At 41.3% G+C, this 20,118-nt stretch overlaps 1 protein-coding gene across 6 annotated transcripts in view; it reads right to left on the bottom strand.

Moving 5' to 3' along the window:
* Positions 1-211: 211 nt before the first annotated feature.
* The window catches only part of LOC117231775 (calmodulin-binding transcription activator 2), a 40,451-nt gene continuing 20,544 nt past the window's right edge, over positions 212-20,118 (bottom strand). For 3 of the 6 annotated variants that reach the window (XM_033490509.1, XM_033490508.1, XM_033490515.1), the window contains 12 exons: positions 19,512-19,603; positions 11,895-12,083; positions 11,409-11,807; positions 10,364-11,119; positions 9,759-10,094; positions 9,442-9,689; positions 9,141-9,340; positions 8,822-8,929; positions 7,659-7,816; positions 7,010-7,500; positions 6,246-6,401; positions 212-5,400 (listed from right to left, as the gene is read on the bottom strand). In XM_033490509.1, the coding sequence (XP_033346400.1) occupies positions 5,262-5,400; positions 6,246-6,401; positions 7,010-7,500; positions 7,659-7,816; positions 8,822-8,929; positions 9,141-9,340; positions 9,442-9,689; positions 9,759-10,094; positions 10,364-11,119; positions 11,409-11,807; positions 11,895-12,083; positions 19,512-19,603 (3,272 nt within the window). In that variant the 3' untranslated portion in view covers positions 212-5,261. Of the gene's footprint in view, positions 5,401-6,065; positions 6,091-6,245; positions 6,402-7,009; positions 7,501-7,658; positions 7,817-8,821; positions 8,930-9,140; positions 9,341-9,441; positions 9,690-9,758; positions 10,095-10,363; positions 11,120-11,408; positions 11,808-11,894; positions 12,084-19,511; positions 19,604-20,118 lie in introns of all 6 variants that reach the window. The other 3 variants (XM_033490511.1, XM_033490510.1, XM_033490514.1) reach the window with 3 other exon arrangements.

Genomic DNA, 20,118 nt, shown 5'->3' with positions numbered 1-20,118 from the left:
GAAAAACTTCCATTTGAAAAACATCAAAAAACAAAAAAAGAAAAAAAGCAAAAGAAAGAAGTCACCTGTCTCACCTTCTGTCAATCCATTGGCAATCTCGATCTTAAAAAGCCAACCGTGGAAATTAAGAGGATTCGGTAGCTTGTGTCTTGGACGAGTGCCTAGAGCTAGAATAGACAAATAAGCGGGGGTAAGTCAAAAGGTAAGTGAGTCAATAAATATATAATTTATTAAATGCAATGATGAAATGGTGTAACAATAGGGGGCGGGCGAACGGCGATCATAGGATCGCCATAAGGGCGGACAAGAGGGAATACGCTGCCCCGCCCAACACCCCCGGATCGGAAATATAGATAAAATATTTTCGTTATTATTTACAATATTAGTTGAACGTTAGTCAATAAATAATAAACAGTGGCGTAATCCTTTATTTAATATAATTTAATAATGTAATATTACGTTTGCGATAATAAAAATATTACAAGAGATGGAGCCTTTACCATTATTCGTTTCCACTAAAAGTAGCACGAACTTGTTTAAATTATTGCAGCCATCGTTCCAAAATTCACGCGATCAGACAGATCCCCTTGAAACCGTGTTTGACCACGTGTGTCGACGATCGATATTCGTTCAAGAAACCTTTACTGCCATCGTTCCACGGCAAATGATAAGTATCCAAGAAAATCAGCTTTCGTGAATTTTCGAACGTGAGTAAACGTCGGCTGGATGTAGATGTCGAAACAGCTGTCGAAACCATCAACCTTCCGGGATAGTCGCTCTTCGCGAAATCGAATGGGATTTAACAAATTAATTAATCGGCGTTACGCTTCCTCGATATCCGTATAGAAAAATCGCATAGACAGCGCGGAACGTCGAAACAACGCCACGCCGCCGGATTATCACAACGAAAGTACGCGACATGCTTGGACGTTATTATCGAGTAAAATACAGAGGGTTGATACCTCGATAAGACTAGAAATATGTTTATGTAACGCACGGGCCAGGCAGGCAGCAAGCAGGTACAAAGTGACCGTCTTAATCAAGGAACAGTGAGTAGAACATGAGCTAGGCACCGATATCCGATCGTTTCGACCTTTTCGACATCGTGATACAAACGTCCTACAGGATGACCCGTGATACACCAACATGACGTCAAGATCGAAGGTGTCGCATCTCGTAAAAAACGCGTGGACATACATCTTTCCGCAAAACATTTTTTGTACAATATCTTTTCTTCGTGATGTTACTCGTAACGTGCATATTCCTTTGTTTCCTGATAGATTCAGAATGTTGCGTGTCGCCGATAGAACTTGTTTACTCGTTAAGAAAATGAATTTTTTTTATCTCTTCGAGGATAATCACGTGCCTGTGTAATTTGAAACGCCAATTGATAGATGATTCTCGGTCGTGCTGGTTTATAACGAGGCATCTTACACGCGTATATATCTCGTGCGATTTTCTGGAGACTGGACAATTGGAAATATTCGAATCTATAGCGCGAATCAATCATTCCCAATCAAAGGAGAAGTTTTTTTTTTTTTGTTTTAATAGTTCCTCTATACCTACTGATTCGTCTCTGCATCTAGAAAGTTTAGTTTGAAAAGTGGCATGACATATTTTCTCATCTGTATCGAGTTTAATTAAGTAGTAATAAAGTTATAATTAATTATTTATATAATTAATTAAAGTGGCAGCAGTTAGGCCATGCGGCTCCTATCATCTAGTCGTCTTTGACTCTTGGCTTTCTTACGTAGATTTAAAAATTTGTTTACTTATTAAACTTTTATATTTTGAGAATAATTTTTATTAAGTGATTTTTAAAGTTTATGTATCCTCGAAGCGCCTACCCTAGCGATGTCTTTTAATTAATATTATTTTTTAGCATTTTCTCATTTTTTTCTTTTTAATCTCGCTGTTCTCCATACCTCGATATAATCTTGGTGTACGTGGTAATTTAACGCGATTCTAGAGTAATAATGGGGAACTCTGAAATATTTCGTCCGCGGCGCCGGCTTTTCCATCTGGGAACTTTTCTTAATCGCGACTGAAAAATACTGTGTGCAAATATTTTATACTTTTTTATTTCTTTTTATCTTTTTTGTGTCTTTTTTTTTCTTTTTGTTCGTTCGTTCTCGAATGTCGGAAAAGCGACGTAACCGCCGTATTTGAAGATCGGGCCGCCGTCTCGGAAACTCTCGAAAAAAATCCGTTTATTTCGGCGTGTGTGCACGGAGCTCTAATTCCTCTCTTCACTTTTTTTTTCTTTTTACTTATTTTCGCTTTCTCAAAAAGTCAGAAATTTTTATCGTAAAATTCGAAAGTTGATTGCCACGCACGAAGTTGTACAAGCCCGATAGACTAAAAATATTCCTAAGGTGAGATTTCCTTTTCTTTCGTCATCGGCCACGCTCCCCCGTTTTTTTCATTTTAATCGACTTTTTTTTTTTTGTTTGTCTTGTAATGTACTACATACTCGCTAGCCCTCGTTTAATAGTTTCTTAAATATGTAATAAGCAAAAATATGAATATAATAATAGTTTTGTGTATATAATAATAATTATTATTTTACTCGTCTCATTTTAAGTATCGATAGGATCGTGATTAATTAATTAATTAATTAATTAACAATGATTAAAAGAGTGTAAGAATTTGTTATTCTCTTTCTTTCTCATCTTCCATTCGCATCCTTCCCTCTCATCATTATTTTTTTTTTCTTTTTTGTTTTCATTATCAACTAATAATTCTTTAAGCTTAATGGCATGAAAATGCTCGTTGGAATTGACTCGTGTGTACAGTTTATCATAATTCATTTTTCTTCTCTCTTTTCCATTCGCGCTCCGCACAATTATTTAACCTCGCTACAAAAACCTCATAGCTTGTCTTAAACACCGGAGGATCAACACAGGATTTCTTTACTTTTTTTTCTTTATTCTTATAAATCGAAGACGAGGATCAATCGGTCCATCTATCAACAGATTCTCTCGACAAATCTGACGGCGTAATCTCGACCCACCATACTGGATTTGTCTGTCTGTCTGTCTATTTTTTTTTTTTTTTTGCGTCTCGGCGACTCGCGTCCCCAATGGACGTTGAGACGTTCGATTTTTTGCGTAACTTTTTTTTCTTTAGTATTTTCTGCGGAAATACTTTCTTGGATCACCATTAATTTATCACAATAGATTTTTGTCTTCTTAAATCAATTTGAACGCGGGTACCACGGCTGTGCCCCCGTGCGCATATATTCCGCCTCGCTACGCCTTAATTTACCTCTATTTTTTAATTTTTATTCTTTCTTTATCTAAAGAACCTTTAAAAAAATCCCCTACTGGAGAGAGAAACGGTAGGTAGTTTTGTAACAATGTAATCGACTATCTTACCCTAATATAATTCTACGAAGTTGATTATACTGTGACTTTAAGCACAGCCCGTGGATGAAGTGCCCTCCGTTTAAATAGAGAAAGGGCTCTTGATTTTTTTATGTTTTTTCTTTTTTGTTACTTTTACTTTTTACTTGTTTCTTTAAACTCTCTCTCTCTCTTTCTCTCTCTCTCTCTCTCTCTCTCGCTCGCTCTCTCTCTCTCTATTTCTCTTATCTTTAATTTTCTCTAGCAGCCTTTTTTGTTCACACGCTCACTCGTCCATGCTCTCTTTCTCTCTCTTCCTAGGTCTCAGATATACCAGATTTCTCCGAAAATAAGATGCTTCTTTTTCATCGACCTGAATTGTATTGCCTTTCTTGTTTAAAAGCGACAAAGAAAAATTGTATCGTGCAAGGAAGAGATCATTGCTGCCACCTAATTCAAATATTATGCAGTATCAATATCTCCTGAACGTTCACGTACAACAGATATTGCACCGTGTTATTACGGCAATGAAACATTCGCATCATGCTCGATCGTATTGAAAAACAAAAAGTAGAAAAGAAAAAGGAAATATGAAAAAACGTCGCGAGATTCGAGCCACTTTGATTAAAAAAAAATTCGATTTCGCGTAAAGCTGTGTTATAGCGAGGAACAAATAACAAAATAGCGTTCGATGTACAACAGCAACGAATAAAAAACTTGCGCGTCAGATCTCGATCGCCTTCTTCATCCTTCTTTTCAACGATAAATACTTAAATATTGAAAAAAAAACAAGCAAATCGAACGTCATTCGTACTTCGGTACTTGAAAATAACGCACTGCGTAAAATACTTAATACATATATGCTTTCTCACTCCGAGATTAATATGTAAAAACATAAATTAAACTTCACAAATATGTAAATCGTACAAAAAGAACGAAAAGAAGGGAAGAAAAAAGGTTCTTCTTCAACGACGTGTCCACGAGTCTCTTATCAATACTGTTCTCTCCTCGTCGTTGTCTATATCGAGTCTTGTACCATTTACGTAAATCATACGTAAAGTAAAAAAAGAAGAAAAAAAAAAGAAACGAACAACAACGTATATAAGCTATTACACTATTGTCGCGTGAAACACTTCGACGGACACGCAACGCGAAAATAATAAACCTCTAGAACGGCTCGTTCAATGTACGGTGCCATAGACTTGCAAGGATAACAAAAAGGGTATGAAGAAAACTATCTATACAGTGTGCCAAAAATCAATGCAAAGTATAGTCGTTCTTAAAAAGGTTTCAGCAAAAAACATAGCCTCTTTCGTATTTTCAGTCGTAAAAGGTATTTGATACAATTGATGCCTCAAGCGGAGGGCAACATTGCAATTCTACGAACATGCTTCGACCGATGCGATTCTTAATACGATCTTAAATAAAATTAATGCATTATCTATTATGCTTGAATCGCCTTGCACGTGTACAACGTCTCGTGTACGCGTGCTAGAGAGACCATGATAGACCACCTACCTCTGATACCACTTATCGTCAACGTCGACCGAAGAAACAAATGCAGGAAATAGGCATAAACGGCAGCGTCGAATAAACTGAAGCGAGAAATGAATAAAGTGGATTCAGGTGATGATGTCACGATCCTTCGGCTGAACTGTGGGTCAAAGATGCGAAAGGTGGAAATTGATGTTTAGATCAAAAAGGCAGGTACGTTATTATTGAAGAGAGCAAAGCGTGTCCGTGTCGTGATCGGTCGTCAAAGGCTTCTTGGACTATATTGTTCCTGGAACCTTGGCGAACCTCGACGATTATTCCGTCGTAGCGTACCCCATGACGACCATTATTGAGTGGCTAGGCTCTATTACTTTGCTTCCGATGTATCATCACCGTTCTGTGTGCTGTTCGATCGACAGTCGATTAAGTGATCTCTTGGTTGGCGGCTACTAGGCTGGCCCCTGGGCTAGATGAGGGCGAGCTTTGGGGGACAGCAACCGCCCGTAAAATGCCCGCTGGCGGCCTCCCGTTCCCGTTTGCGGCGGCCCTGGCGTTCTGCAGCCTAATTCCAGAAATGCATTCGTTCATGTAGATCAAATTTACCGAGCTAACCTACTGCGAATGTGCATACATGACACTGAATGATCAAGCACTCTGAGGAACACGTGAACTACGAAACAAACGAGCGCATCTAACTCGGTAGAACCGCAATTAACACTTTGCTGACAACGATTGAAGTACTTTGTATCACGATTCAAGGAACATTCTTCTCAGACATAAAGGATATAGTTACAGTTTCCTAAATAAAGTACTCCAATTCCCTCTCTTTTGCTTTTCTTTGTCTATCTTCTTTTGTTCTTTTTTTTTTTTTTTTTGTATAAACTAATCTACAGCAAAGTGATAATTGAAGAGAATATCTTCTCGTCTCTATGAGAAGCTCCGTTTATGATGACCGTTGCATGGACTCTGGTTACTTTCGTTAAGAACACGATTAAGACATATAAAACAGAAAACACAAAGCACCGGTCACATTCCGTATAATAACACAGAAGCTAACCAAGATAATTCGTATCGGAAACAATAGTTCGTTATTCGAGGGTCGTGAAACAGGGTGCACTGATCGTCCTGGTGAAAGCGAAAGAGCGAGTATCCTTTAAAGAGATACAGGAGCGATAAACGAGCAGTGTTTGCCGCGCGACAATCGCCCTACTTGTTTTCGTTACTTACCGGTCGTGAATCGTCCCACGACAAGCTGCATTAGTACACACAGAAGAGGGAGACTTTAGAACTTTAGATGTCTTTCGTACGATAAGCCTTTCGTGTGCTAACAAGAAGTCTACATAACTAATAATGCGTGCACATCGTTGCAACAAGAAATGCAATTATGTGCACCGGACGGATACTAACTTGATCTTCGATTGCCGCATGAACTGCTGGATCTTCCTCGCAGCCTGATGAGCGGCCTGCTGATGAACCGCTTGCTGTCTGGAGCTAGCCGAGCCTGGACGCGAGCGATAATTCCTGTAGTTGCTTTGTATCACCAGAGCAGCCTTCGTAGCTTGTCTGCGAATAGGAAGAAAAGTAGACGCCCATGAAATAAGAACTTGCAGTGACACGCTTCGAGAATGCGTCGTGTATGTATATACATAATGGACAAGAGCGGAAGAAGCGCAAGGAAGGTAAGCTTTCATCTCAAACAAAAGTCGTATTAATTTAATGCCAGGTTAATTTTGTATTCAGGACGCCGCAGCGGAGGTAAGGAACTTCCTAAAGTTTTCGGATTATTTACGATGCCAATTAAAAGTTCACCTCCCTCTCCGTATCACCCCTTAGAGGTAGATAGAATGAACTTTGGTGAAATCCGTCCGATTCAACTGGATCGTTAAATTGGCCCCGCGGTGGTACGCCTTGTCCTCCCATTTTATTAATTGCAGCTTATTAAAACTAACGTTCAACTCGGCGAAATACCAACGAGAATTTAACTATTCGAACGAGCCGGTGAAAAGTTTCGTAGCGACAAGATTTCGTACATTTAATCGTTGTTATTATTTTCAACTTCGTGTCCGTATTATATAACGATGGAAGTTAAACCCTTTCGTCCGGATAAATCGGGAGGATAAAACGAAGAGTAAATAATACGGCCGCGACGTGTTAAGCTAAAAACAGATTACCTAAAATAAGCGTACTGTTTATGTCGACGATAATATTGTTGGATGAGTACAGCAGCGTGCCTCTCCGCTTCTTCCTGCCTTTGACGTCCCTTGTAATTTCTGTAGGCTTTCTGGATCATTCTAGCGGCGTGATAAAGCTCTCTTTGTTCTCGATCGGACAGAGTAAGTCTGCTCAGATCCGCTTCGTTCCCGTCACCGTTTCCGTTACTTCCACCTGTTCCGCAAATTCCAGAGCCCATCACGTTACCGAACTTCCGATCTCCACCGGTCGAATAGTACTGGCCGTTATGACCGTTATTTCCGTCTAGCTGCAACTGCAGCTGTAAGAATTCGCAGAAGTCGGCCGTCGTCGGCGGTGGAGATGGCGAGTCCGGTGTGAGACAGCTGCTAGATGGACTCGAGGGACTAGCATCTGCGTCAGCATCCGAGACTGATGCCGCTCCTCCACTGCACTCACGATACGAGTCGAACAATTCTCCAGAATCGAGTGGCTATAAGAATTACCACCACCATGCGATATGAATTTCATTCTACGAAGAATTTTATTTTAAGAGTACGGTAGGAAACGTGTTGTTTAAGGGATTTCTGATATAATTTCAAAGACAAGAATATTGCATAGGTATAGAACTAAAATATACTGAATGCTTACCATTTGCTCCATCAGAGCATCTTCTAGAGATGACAAGGGCGGTGCCGGGGGAGGTGGTGAGGAAGAAGACGGAGAATCACCTTCCGCTCTCTTGATCCTTTCCGGTAGCGCAGCTATAATTTGCTCAGCCAATGTCAGCACCCTCGCGTCTTCTTCCCCTATAAAAAGGAATCACCACCCTAGCCAAACTCGAAAAACGTATTACAGGACCGCCGAAATCACATTGATCACAACATCGAGGACTTTTGTTCGCTTTTTTTTATCTGTTCGTTTTTTTATTTTAAAGCCGTGAACGTATTTTTACGATGAACCAAATCGGACGTTAATTAAACGTGTAACACCAAATATTGCGGATTATTTCGTTTTTTTATATATATATATGCAGTGGAGATCTCTACATGACACGAATCGAACGTCTTCAAACAGGCAAATCAGATGGCGAGCGTAGACGTTTTTCTCAGCTTGTTGAATGTTCCGTTCCACGGGTGATCTGACGTAACCCGTGGTATTTTGACAATGTGTGTTTTCCGGATTTAGCTCAGCTGTGCAAATCACGTGTTCTCGTGTAATTGTCTCGTAGGTTCCAATGTTTTATTGATTGATTATTATTATTTTTATTATTAGTATTTTTGTCACGGATATCCGTTTTAAAACTTGTCGACATAGCCCAGAGACGAGGACTGTCTATCTCTCGGAGAATTGGTCGGCAGCCGATAATAGACGGCTAAGAAAGTTTTAGACGTTACACAGCAATCATCCAACACCAGCAGTTACGAAGGCCAAGCAACACCAATACTGCTTTAAGCTGCAAGAGTTCAGAGGAGTTAGAGGACAGCGAGCCTGGACCATTATCCGGTCGTCTCGTACGCATAGACAGAGAGACAGAAAAAAAAACAGAACACTGTGTGTGTACGTGTGTGTAATGTAATGTGTGAGAAATAGAGATAGAGAGAGAAAGAGAGTAAGGGAACGCAGTTTTAGCTAGGAATACTACGGATCACAGCCCGCGCAGTACTTGTTTATCTAGGCCGATGAATCTATAAGTGTAGTATTAGAAACAGACAGAGTTACAAATATATATGTATATATATGTATGATATATAGTTACAGATAGACAGGCAGACAGACAGACAAATAGAAGGGGAAACGAGGAAGGTACGGACCTACAGTCTCCTGAGGGGTCGGAGCGCTTTCCATTCCCTGCTCGCTGAGGGCTAATGACGAGTCATCCTCTTGCAACAATTCCATGTTGTCCAGCAGCGGCGAGCCACCTGTGTTTTTCGATAAACCCCTTAATGCTACGTTTCCTGATTAATTTTACGCTCGCATGAATTACGACCTTGTACTCTAAATCTTACGGGGCAGAGATATTTTATATGGCGCGGGTCTTTATAGGAAAAGGAACTGTGATTTACGTGTTGGACGTGAATGTATGTGCGTGTATATACGGAAGAGGGCAGTATAATAGCAAACGAGACTAACACAACGCAAGATCGAGACCGCTGTCTTGAGATGGCCTCCTAGGACTAGGGCTGGCGGGTCGCAAGAAAAGCCTCTCGTCTTGTCTTCTCGCTTCGAGTCGATTCAATTCTTCTGCAATCGCCGTGTGACCGTTCTCCGCCGCTAACTCGGTCGCGGTTCTGTTCTGACAATCCCTCACGCGAAGTGCCATTGCGTTCCATCTGTGTAAATAGACAGATATTCGCAACACGAACTCAAACAAAATGAAATATTTCGTGACACTCGATATTAAAGCCGAATTCAAGAAAAAAAATATATGTACCTATAGAGGATCCTGGCTGTATCCGCGTGCCCCGCTGCACAAGCCCAAGCAAGTGGTGTGAGACCGGCGCTATCCTGCCTCAGGGCATCAACTTCGGCATCTAATACGCTACTAGGATTTTCCGCTCTCCAGTGAAGGAGGGCGCAGGCTAACCTGGAGTAGCCCAACCCAGCGGCCAAATGTAGGAGAGTAGGGCCGCCGGATTGTAATGGTTCCGCTCCGGCTCGCCACGGACGGACAACAGCATCCTGAGACATAGATGATCTCCATTTAAAGGGTCAAGTGTGTTGGAGGTGCTAGCTAAACAAAGTACTGACTTGACAATATGCCACTAGCCGCTCTTCTAGATGAGCTGCGGGAGATGGAGGGCCAGGTCCTTGCAAACGGGACTCCACATCCGCCAAACGGTCCAGAAGGGCTCGTTCCGGACTAGGCTCGGATGTCGGTGCCCGACGATACTCGAAAGCAACGCTATCAGAAACAACGAAGCCGTCACACGCCACTTGAAGAGATGCTATTCCCGGAGCATGGGCTGGGCAACGACACCGCAACACTCCTGGTTGTACCAAACACGCCTCAACCGGCTCCGCATCGAACAACACCGAATAAGATTGAGAATTACTCCCACCAGTCCACGGACCAGCGACCAATACCTAAAACATTAAGTAAATTTTCGCTGCTTTTTCTTGATTAACTTCTAAGCTTCAGCAAATGCATCTATCATCCATTGCATCATCTTCCATTTGCATTAACCTTCGAAAATTCTTCCAGCATACATTGGAATTTTACCTTTCAACTGAAAAGAGACATATTCTAATCGAGTATTCGTGACTTTCAATCAAATTATACACAACTGCATTCGAAGAGAGAACCAGTATGCGCCGGACTAAGGTTGAATTAATATCAAATACATGAAACTCACCTTCACACCACCCTCGGTGTAACTCCACTCCGGACTATACTCCGCAATATGGACGGTTGTTCCAGGATGACATCCCACGTCATTATCAGATCCGCCTCTTTCTTCAGCCTTAGTTTGTTCAGCTTCAAAATCGTGAAGCTCGGGTAGGTCACCGAATACGTCAAACGCGTCTAAGTTAACTAGAACATCGTCCGATGAATCGATGAAATCCATTGGATTGATCATGCTGTTGTCTGCCGGAGAAGGCGACGGAGACGGTGGAACCATGTTGGCGGACAACGTTCGCTGAATATCTTCTTGACTGAGGTCCAAGGTCTCGGCGAAGTCTGTGACCTCGGGACCTGTGCCACCGATTGGCAACGATTGTACCGCAGAACGATCCATACTTTCTTGAGCGTCTATTTCCTGTTGGGTCTGTTGTTCTCTGTCCACGCTCGTCTGCTGTACAATTTGTTGCTCCGTAACCTGTTGCATCTCCACTTGTTGACTTTGCTGTTGTTGCTGTTGCTGCTGCTGCTGCTGTTGTTGCTGCTGCTGCTGTTGTTGTTGTTGCTGCTGCTGCTGTTGTTGTTGTTGTTGATGGTGATACGGTTGGCTGTTGAGAATTAGAAGACCGCCACCACCTTGGATTTGTTGCAAACTTAAAACTAGAGGAGCCGGTTGTTGGCTTTGAGCCGTGTGGGAATGTCTTGAGTATACGCGAGGAGCCGGTGAGGCTGTTGTTGACGATTGCTGACCTCCGGTAGTCGAAGAAACCTGATCATTACGACGAATATTAAATAGAAACAAGTATCGAACAAAAACATTACAAAGACGAGAATGTAGAAATGAAAATCTGAATTGTAGATATGATATTGTCGATCAATATACCTATCATTATGTTCGCTAGACCGTGGATTTTTATGCCATTATGAGACATTTAAAGGTACGAAGACGCACATAACGTATGAATTTACATAAATATCCAGAGTCTAATTTTTCTATCGTCGCTCTCAAAAATCACCATCTCATCTCAGCACAGCATTCAGATCCACCGAACACGTACCTGATTGTCCGGTGTTAGTCTCCTAGGTGCAAGCTGAGTGCTAGTGGTAGAAGAAGTGGAAGATGCTCTCTGTCTGTCCAATAATTGAGAAACTATCATGTCGACGGGATGATTCGAGTGTTGTGTAAGATGGGGATTATTAGGATCGTCATCTCCACCGAGGAACATGGGTCGAAGCTGGGAAGCCAGCTCGTCTCGCGTCCACTCCTTCTTGTCTGGCGGCAGTGCGAGACACGGTGGCAGCGCCGCGAGCTTTGCATCACCGTCCGGGTAAGGAACGTTTAAGTAGTGAACGAGGACGACGTCTGGATTCTGTAGTAGCCAATAACATCGCCGATGAAACGTCGGGAGGATCGCCGAGTGCACATAACAGCCATAGATGCACTCGACTCCCTGTACCTAAGATTTCATCCAACAAGCAAATCTCACTTTATCAAACTCGATTCTGATGCACGTCGATTTTCATCCATAAACGAAAAAAACTACCTTCAGTTTCATGTGATCCTCTCGTGTAGTTTTACCATCTTTCCGTTTCTTCCAGCAATAACCGTCCCGCCGGTAACGGACTTTCTTTCTCGAGTACAGTAACATCGAACCACTTCGAGGTCGTACCTTTACCTCCCGACTTTGCCATTCCGCGTGTCTTTGGAAACTGATCAAGATGGCAGCAATTTCCTGATAACAAAACCAAAGTATTTCAATCTATGCAAGTCCTCGTACATCGTTTTATTTGTGTCATAAACTGGTACTGTATGCACGACACGTTATGACAGTGCAACTGCGAACTCGTCCAGATGACGAGGATAAGACAATCTCGATTGAAGTAGGATATGCGAATTCGAAAGAGCACATAGACACTTCTCAGTCAGTTTCGCTGACATCTGCTCCCTCCAAGGTTTTCGCTTACTTTTCAAATCGTGCTGATACATCTTACGATCTCCCTTCGATTCTCATCTTCGTAAAGATACGAACGTCGCAAAACGAGACGGATATTTCGCGACTGGTGGTAGAAATCTTTCGAATGAAATCTAGATCTTGAAAATTATACAGGAAAAAATAACAGGATCTTATTAATTTGAACAGGTCGAGCAATAAAACAATTCAGATAACAGAGATAAGTTCGTCGGTTAATCCCTCCAGCTCTTGTTAATTCTGACGATGGAATTTAGCTGTTAAGATCTCAAATGTTCCTTCTTTGACGAATAAAATTCATTTTAAATATAAAAAATAATTACATATAACACAGATCGAGTGTGAATGATATAGGGTATACAAGGTGCTGCTTTAAATACCAAATGTCACTATAAGAAATCGTAGCTAGAGATAACTCTTTATCCCATAAATCTCTCTTCCTGGCTAATATAAAAAATTCTTCAACGTTCCGTGCAGAGCGTTTTCTAGCCTAGTTACATTCACAGATATGAAAAGTAATGCGCGTGTTTATTTCCTTCATGTTTACCTACTACTAATAATAGCAGCTCGGATATTATACGGTTCTTTATTGATTTTCCGCGCAAAGAACCAGTACTAGTACAACTTTTGAAACAGAACGCATGATAATAGAGAAAAAGAACTCGAGTGCTTGCACGATAGAAAAAAAATCTAATTACCGGCGAACAGATTTTGCCTGGTTAATCGTGACACGTCGTTTTCCGCGCCGTACGTGGCCTCAAGTCGACATGCAATGCAAGGTAGAAGACTAACGTTACGAGACGTGTACAAGGGAGAAAAAATGGGGTACGTAAGGAATTAGAAAGAATTCGGTCTTATAAATTTTTTTTAAATATCCACTGACTGAGGATAGAGTGGGAGGAAGGCAGCCTCTTCGAGTAAAAAATTGAACACTCGTAGGTGAAATAAGCAGCAGGGGGCAGAAAGTGTGCGGCACGCGATCTCACGTGGCGTAATGCAAATCGAACGCCAAACTGCAACTGATTCGCTCAAACCGTAGAAAGGTGGCTGGCAATAAAATTCACGGTGTTGATATAAAGTTCAGCCAGCCCTTCGCGTGTCATTATCGTTCGAAAAGCGTTTCGCCCGCGATCAATTCAACGTGATAATTCGTAACGGGTGAGGGATCTCTCCGTGAGATTCTGCAAATGTCTTCGACATAGCGTTCGGAATAGCACGGATACCGTGGGATAATTGAAGCTACACGACCGCAATGATCGAGGAATTTCGCGTACACTTTATACCGATAGATGGTTTCTGATTGGGGTTGCTCGGTTGGCAAGCTCAAACCACAAATCGTACATTTCAAATGAGGTATGTCAAGATTGCACTCGGTTGTGGCGCGGTTCCATCCGAAGGACGCGATCCTATTGGACGCGTGGAGACAGAGCCGCTCGTTAACGTTGCGTCCAGTTACGTAATAAAATTAGCGTGGAACCGTCGCCCTGAAAATGCATAATACGAAAAAAAAAAGGTAGACGTAATAATTACCGAGGAACATTCGTCTCGCTGGGAAAAAGGTAATTGCTGAGTAAAAAGAAGAGGAAGGAAGGAGGAAAAAAGGAGAGAGGAGCAAAGTATGGTTCAGAGTGCTTAATATCTTTGCACCGTTCCCATGGGTGGGCCTTCGACTTTCCAAAGGTTCTCCAGCGAACGTGGCCTGGATATAAATATTCTTAACGAGGGATGGATGAGAATGAGCGGAACGGGTAACTGGAGTGGCTGGAGAGGGGAAAACGGAATAAGAGCCCAGCGTATACCCGACAGCCAACCATTAGGCCAGCCAAGCGCCGACAGCGAAGCTAGATAAAGCTTGCCCACTATGTTGCATTGATTTACAACTGGTTAATTGATCATTTGCATTCTGTCGGGGATACATTGCGCGGTCACCCGTACAGAAACTAGAACTTCCAAAGGCGATTTTCGTCGTGAATTTCGCCAACACGTTCTCCAATCCCTTTAGCTATAATTACGAACCCACTGATCAATGGTAGAAAAGGTCAAGAGAGGGACTCAAGATGGATGAATCGTATAATCGATGCTCGTTTTTCATTCGTATAGAATCGAAATCGCTTTCTATTTTGTGATAACGGTTACGTAAGAAACTAGTGGAATTATTACATTCCTCTTACATATTAATAACCTACCTAGTATCTTATTTTATCAGTCAGGGATCAGCTACGAAATCTTCTTCACGCGAGGTAGCTACGTAAATTGATTTTCTATGCGTTGCCATATTTTGCAACGTGCCAGACGTGAAATGGGTCAGGCAACGTGGAGAATAGTTTAACTTGAAAGACGGCGTCTGACAGTGCATATCGTTATGTTGCGTGCAAGGTCGGCTTCCATGCAACGCCAGTCAGACTCACAAAATTTTTACCGTGATACTACATCTAATTGCGTAGTTAATATTCAAGTTCGTGTAAATCAAGCTTTTCTTTCGTTCTTAATTCTTTTAATTTATTTTTTTAAGGACACACTTCTGGTAGGTCACATACACACACGTGTTAACTTTGTGTCGCAACGAATCCGAGTAACAAATTAATCCAAGAAGGTCGGTCGAAATACGTACTCTTTGAACAAAGACCGTATAGATCTCTCAAGATACGATGAAAGAGCCCATAGATTCCTGTATTCGGTTTAGCGGATACGTAAACGAGACGCCTTCTGTCCCGCGTGTTACCGGAAAGGATGTATTCTCCTTGATTTACGAATGCAAAAGGACCGATAAATCGACCCTCCTTCCGACACCCTAAACAAAGGTGTTACGTCGTTCCAATGCTTCCCACTTACAAATACGTGCCAGAGACATTTCGTCGGTAATTGATAATCAATAGATAGAGAATAGACAAACAGTGAAAACGACTAAAGATGAACGAAAAGTTTGTGTTTCGTAGACCGTGTGACGTGCGAGTAGCTTGTGACAGTTATCGACAGACAGTAGATTCACGCTGTTCGTCGATAACAATTTTTGTCACGAGTATATAAATGTTTCAGAACAGTTTTGTATTTACAAGACAGTCTATGATAAAATAAACGTCACTTGAGAATAGCTTGCAAGTTCGAAGTCTCTGTCAGTAGTATAAGTCGGTATTTGTTCAGACGCAGACGGGAAGAAGCGACAAGAGCACGCGACGTAAGAACGTCAACGTCAAGCCGAAAACTCTCGTCAACAATATCGAAACATACTTGAGAGTTTGCTAACAGAGTGGAGACGCTTTAATGACTGGTGACGTCGGCCCAATGAAGCTCGCTTATTTTCCATGCAACTCGAGTCTCTGAGTGCTCGATCTCCTCTTTGACAAATTATGTAAGTGAAATTTTTGCAAAATGTGCGAAAAAACGATGATAAAATGCTATTATTACTAAATCTAGAAGCTTCACAGCGGACATACAATTTCAATAAACGTAAATACTGCATTCTCCGAAATTACATTCTCTCGAAACCGCGACATCGTTCGATTCGGAATTCAGTTCTCACGGTGGTCTAAACCGAAATACAGTGGCAGACCTAAAGAAGTTTATAAAATAAAGATAGAGAAATATTGGAATTTAAAAAAAAATTGATTTTTATTTATGAGATAAGTGCGATGAATAAATATAATATATATAACAAAATGGACGACTATTATCAGTATCATAGAAAATGTTTAATGCGATAGTTACTTAAAAAAAAAAAATTCACAGCGTATCGATTTTAAAACTTTGTTTTGTCCGCCATGTAATCTGAAAAATTACAACTGATGAGGCCCACACGTACTGATTACTTCGAAAAATTAGACAATTTCCTGGATCCTTTGTAGCGCTCCAAATAAAAGGCAATGAGTATTTTCTCTTGAAATCAGATGAACGATGATCAAAAGCTGGTAAATAATTTTTCTTGATTTCGCGTGAAAGCTTGAAAATCAGCAAGTTTGTAACGAACGCAGTCGGAAATAAGCAAATATTAACTTCACAATAATAATAGTCGTATTTGCCGAAATCAATTTCGGTGTTACGTCCAAATACAATTTACTGAAAAACGGTCGAAGCGGAAATTGCATTACTGGCAGTGCAAACTAACGTTTAATTGCGCCGACTGTCATTGTGTAGCCAGGTAAACTGTAGCTATTCAATGCATTTATACTCTGCTGCAATCGGAAATCAATAAGCAAACAGAAACATTGTTTTCGGATCGATTTCCGCTTACAGATAGTCCGTGCGGTTCCGTATGCTCATCAATTAAACGAAATGTTATCGCAGAAAACTAACGAAGGCACCGGCACCAACGTAAACCGAAAAATCCAACTGTAATCCGGAATGTTACAAAAACGAATTTCATTGGAAAGGAAAAAAGTCACAGTTAAAAAGTTAGGCGCAGCTCTATCGTATATACAATTTTGTGAAAGTATAACACTTGCTATGTTATTAGACTGCAGATGTTTATGCAAATTCATATTATTAAAAATGCAGATACGACAGATAAACGAGCCTTGAATGAAAAAACGCTTTATTTCCTAAATTTAATAATATGTACTTCTACTATATTTACTTCTGATATTTTGTATATATACTTTGCTTATTTATTCTTCTGATAAATGCACGAATATTCGCAGTTCAATCGTGACAATCACAGTGTGTCATCGCGGTAATCTAATCTAAATAATGTAATAAAACCACAGAATGTTAGTGTATAAGATATTTCCATAAGCATTCAAATAATTTTGCAAGCCATTAGATATAGGATAACGCGAATCTCGAACAAACGAAAGAGCAGTAATATCACGTACGATATTATAAATCACGTAAGTAGAACAATCAGTGACGTTCTAATTCACGGATAAACGTAAGAGATCCACGTATTATTTCGTGTTCCAGATTTCAAATACTTATTTCTCTTTGTGGTCGGTTACCAGTTAATAAATCAACGTCATTAAATCTCATTACCGATGGCAGAAGTGCAAAACAAACGATGTTACTTCTCTGCTATATAGGTATGTGTTAAAAATTATTACTATAATTCTGCTTGCCGGAATATATTCACCGCGTTCTATGCTCCGTTACAAATGGGATTTCATCAGGCAACGATAGGAAGAGTGGAATGAGCACGACAGAAATCTTGGGAAGTTATCAGACATCGATTTGGATGCGAGGGGAAAACGAGAATACGTAAAGCCTGGCGACGTTGTTGGGAGGGAAAAAATCGATGAAGCAACCTGAGGCTACATACGTCTCTCTATTTTCTGGGCAATAAATTCCAGTCCTGTATAATCGGGGCTATTAAAAAAGTTAATAGGGAAAGTTTCGCCGGAAGAATTCTAGCAGCGAGAACGAAATTGATTCGCTTCGGTACAGAACAGAACGTAGAGCTCGACTTTTATGCTCGTTTGAAATTTAGACTTGATTGCGACCTGTCTCCAATAACAACTTAGAATTTGGCAACGGGTCAATAAAAATTCAACCCCGGCAACGGTCTGAACAATGGGCTCTTTGCTACGTCAATCGAATAAACTGAATTTCCATTTCCAACTAGTTGACCCGTTGGTTAGTTAATCTTTGCCCGGAGTTGCCGTGCAATCAAAAGTAGACTGCAAGTTTACCGCGCTCCATTTATCTCGTTCCAGTATATATTATTCGTGAAATTCTCAATGCTCAGCCATGAAAAATGAAAGAGGATGCAAAGTCCGATGATGATGAGCACTCTGACGTACTCACGTATGCTGTCAGAGCAGTAGAGAGAAATGGCGTTGAAGTAGGGACGAAAGCAACACGGGAACCAGGGTAAATGGGTGAGGAGGAAGCAAGGCGAGAAAACAAGATCACGGCGGGTGTCGCCCGGTAAGGGATTTCGACTGCATGCAAGATGGTATAAACTTTCTCGTGTTACAAAAAGTTGCTACGTTAACTTCCTAAGAACTTCATCCTATGAATAGTTTCGCGAGCATGAATCGCTAATGTGCCTGGCTTTCATCCATTCCGCGGTTCTCCCGAGGTAAGTGAAAAAAGAAAAGAGAAAGACGGAAAAAAGATCGAGAGGGAAATGAATTGACGTAATATTAATAGCGATACTTTGTTCCCGCTTCGAATTTCCAAGAGACCCTATAACGCCACGACTCGTTCATATTTATGATACTAATAATTTCACGTCAAAGTTACGTCAACGTGAAAATTCAAACGATAGCTAATATAAAAGGATGATGCAGCGCTCGAGTTGACCTCATTAGCGATGCATATTACACCGCAATAGATAAGCGAAAGAAGAGGCAACTTGCACGCTTCAACGACCAGATCCCTCGATCGTTTCAAAACAAGCCGAAATTCCTCTCGACGAGCAAATCAAACTTTGTGATCGATACTTTTACTTTCCATAATCCTAGGCCACGAGATGAATCTCAGCCGCGATATCAAGAAGCAAACATGACCGGAAGATTCGACGTTAGTTTATCGAATCGTCGCTACCTTTGTGTTCGCTATTTTGCCTATTCGGAGGGTGATTCTTGAAAGAAAAGAGGAGTAAGAGGGGAAACACCGAGAACGAAAGATCGGATGAAAAATAGACGAAGAGAGGAACGAATGAAAGGAGAGTTATCGTCGATGAAGGATAGCAATGGGGCAAACACGGGCTCGCAATTCGGTTCGACTCGACGGAACTGAAAACTCAACTCGGCTCGGCTGAGCTCTCTAGCTGGCTCCAGCTATTGATCGGAGGCCGACCGGGGTCAGAGTAGCAGTGGACTACATCGGTACACCTACGAGTGCACGGTGCTCCACGTGTTGGTATGTGCACTCCTGCACACTGATGTGAGCTTGCACACGGACGGACAGCATCTATCCTCTCTAACCACCGACGCTACGTACGAGCCACCAACGGCGTTGCGACGTCGCTATTTACTTTCCAGTTGTGCCTACTGAAATGCCGTGTAAATGTATATCCAGTTGGCGCTGCTAGGAAACTGTACGCTCTTTTGTTAGAATTCGACCGAGACATTATCTTTTTTTTAACCCGCTCCTCTTTTTCGCTCGCGTACCTCGTTGCATTTTCTCCGCTAGTATATAGTTTGCCGTATAGTTTAGTCTTTTCTTTTTCTCTGTTCTTAATGGGCGCCCGAAAAAGTTCAAGCATCGAGTGGTTTTATAGAATTTCAAGCTAAAAATAATCGTTTACCAACTCACCTCGTTGGTGTTCCATCGGTGCCTCTGAGTTGGAAAATGTTCAGCTCGTGGCAAGGTCTCCAAATTCTCCGGAAGTTTTATCGGATCTCCATCTAAACAGAACGACAACGAACACGATGAAAAAGCGTCCTCGATAATTCGAGATTTTTAGGTGAGGGGGAAATAGTTGTGAAAATTCAAAGAGATTCAATAATCTAATGGTCTCGATAATGTACGTAAGTTTTCGATTAATTTTATCATTCGAGTGTTCACTAATCTGATTATTCCCGGTATCACGCGAGTTATCGTAATTCGTGCTCGCATATTTATTTCGACGAAAGCTTAGACGTTTGCATAACATATTATTAGTCATGTTTATATGCAACGGATCGAAGCTGTTATCGATCGTAAGCTAACCCGTGTGTGAGAGCAAGAGAACAATAATTTTAAAAGTAATGCACTTTTCACGTGCATAGTATTACCTCCCGGGGGATTTAAAACGCATAATTTATTCGAAAAGAAAACAAAATGCGGTGTGCCAAGGAGAGTTTTCCCCTTTTCTAATTTTCTGAATAACGCAATACGTTTTCATTAGATGCTATCAATCTAGAACTATGTTGATAAAAAT

The sequence above is a fragment of the Bombus vosnesenskii genome, unplaced genomic scaffold (genome assembly GCF_011952255.1).
Source record: "Bombus vosnesenskii isolate JDL3184/JDL3185 unplaced genomic scaffold, Bvos_JDL3184-5_v1.1 scf7180000013273, whole genome shotgun sequence".
Classification (NCBI taxonomy): domain Eukaryota; kingdom Metazoa; phylum Arthropoda; class Insecta; order Hymenoptera; family Apidae; genus Bombus; species Bombus vosnesenskii.
The sequence above is the reverse complement of the archived record's forward strand: the minus strand, read 5'-3'. Positions and strand labels throughout refer to the sequence as shown.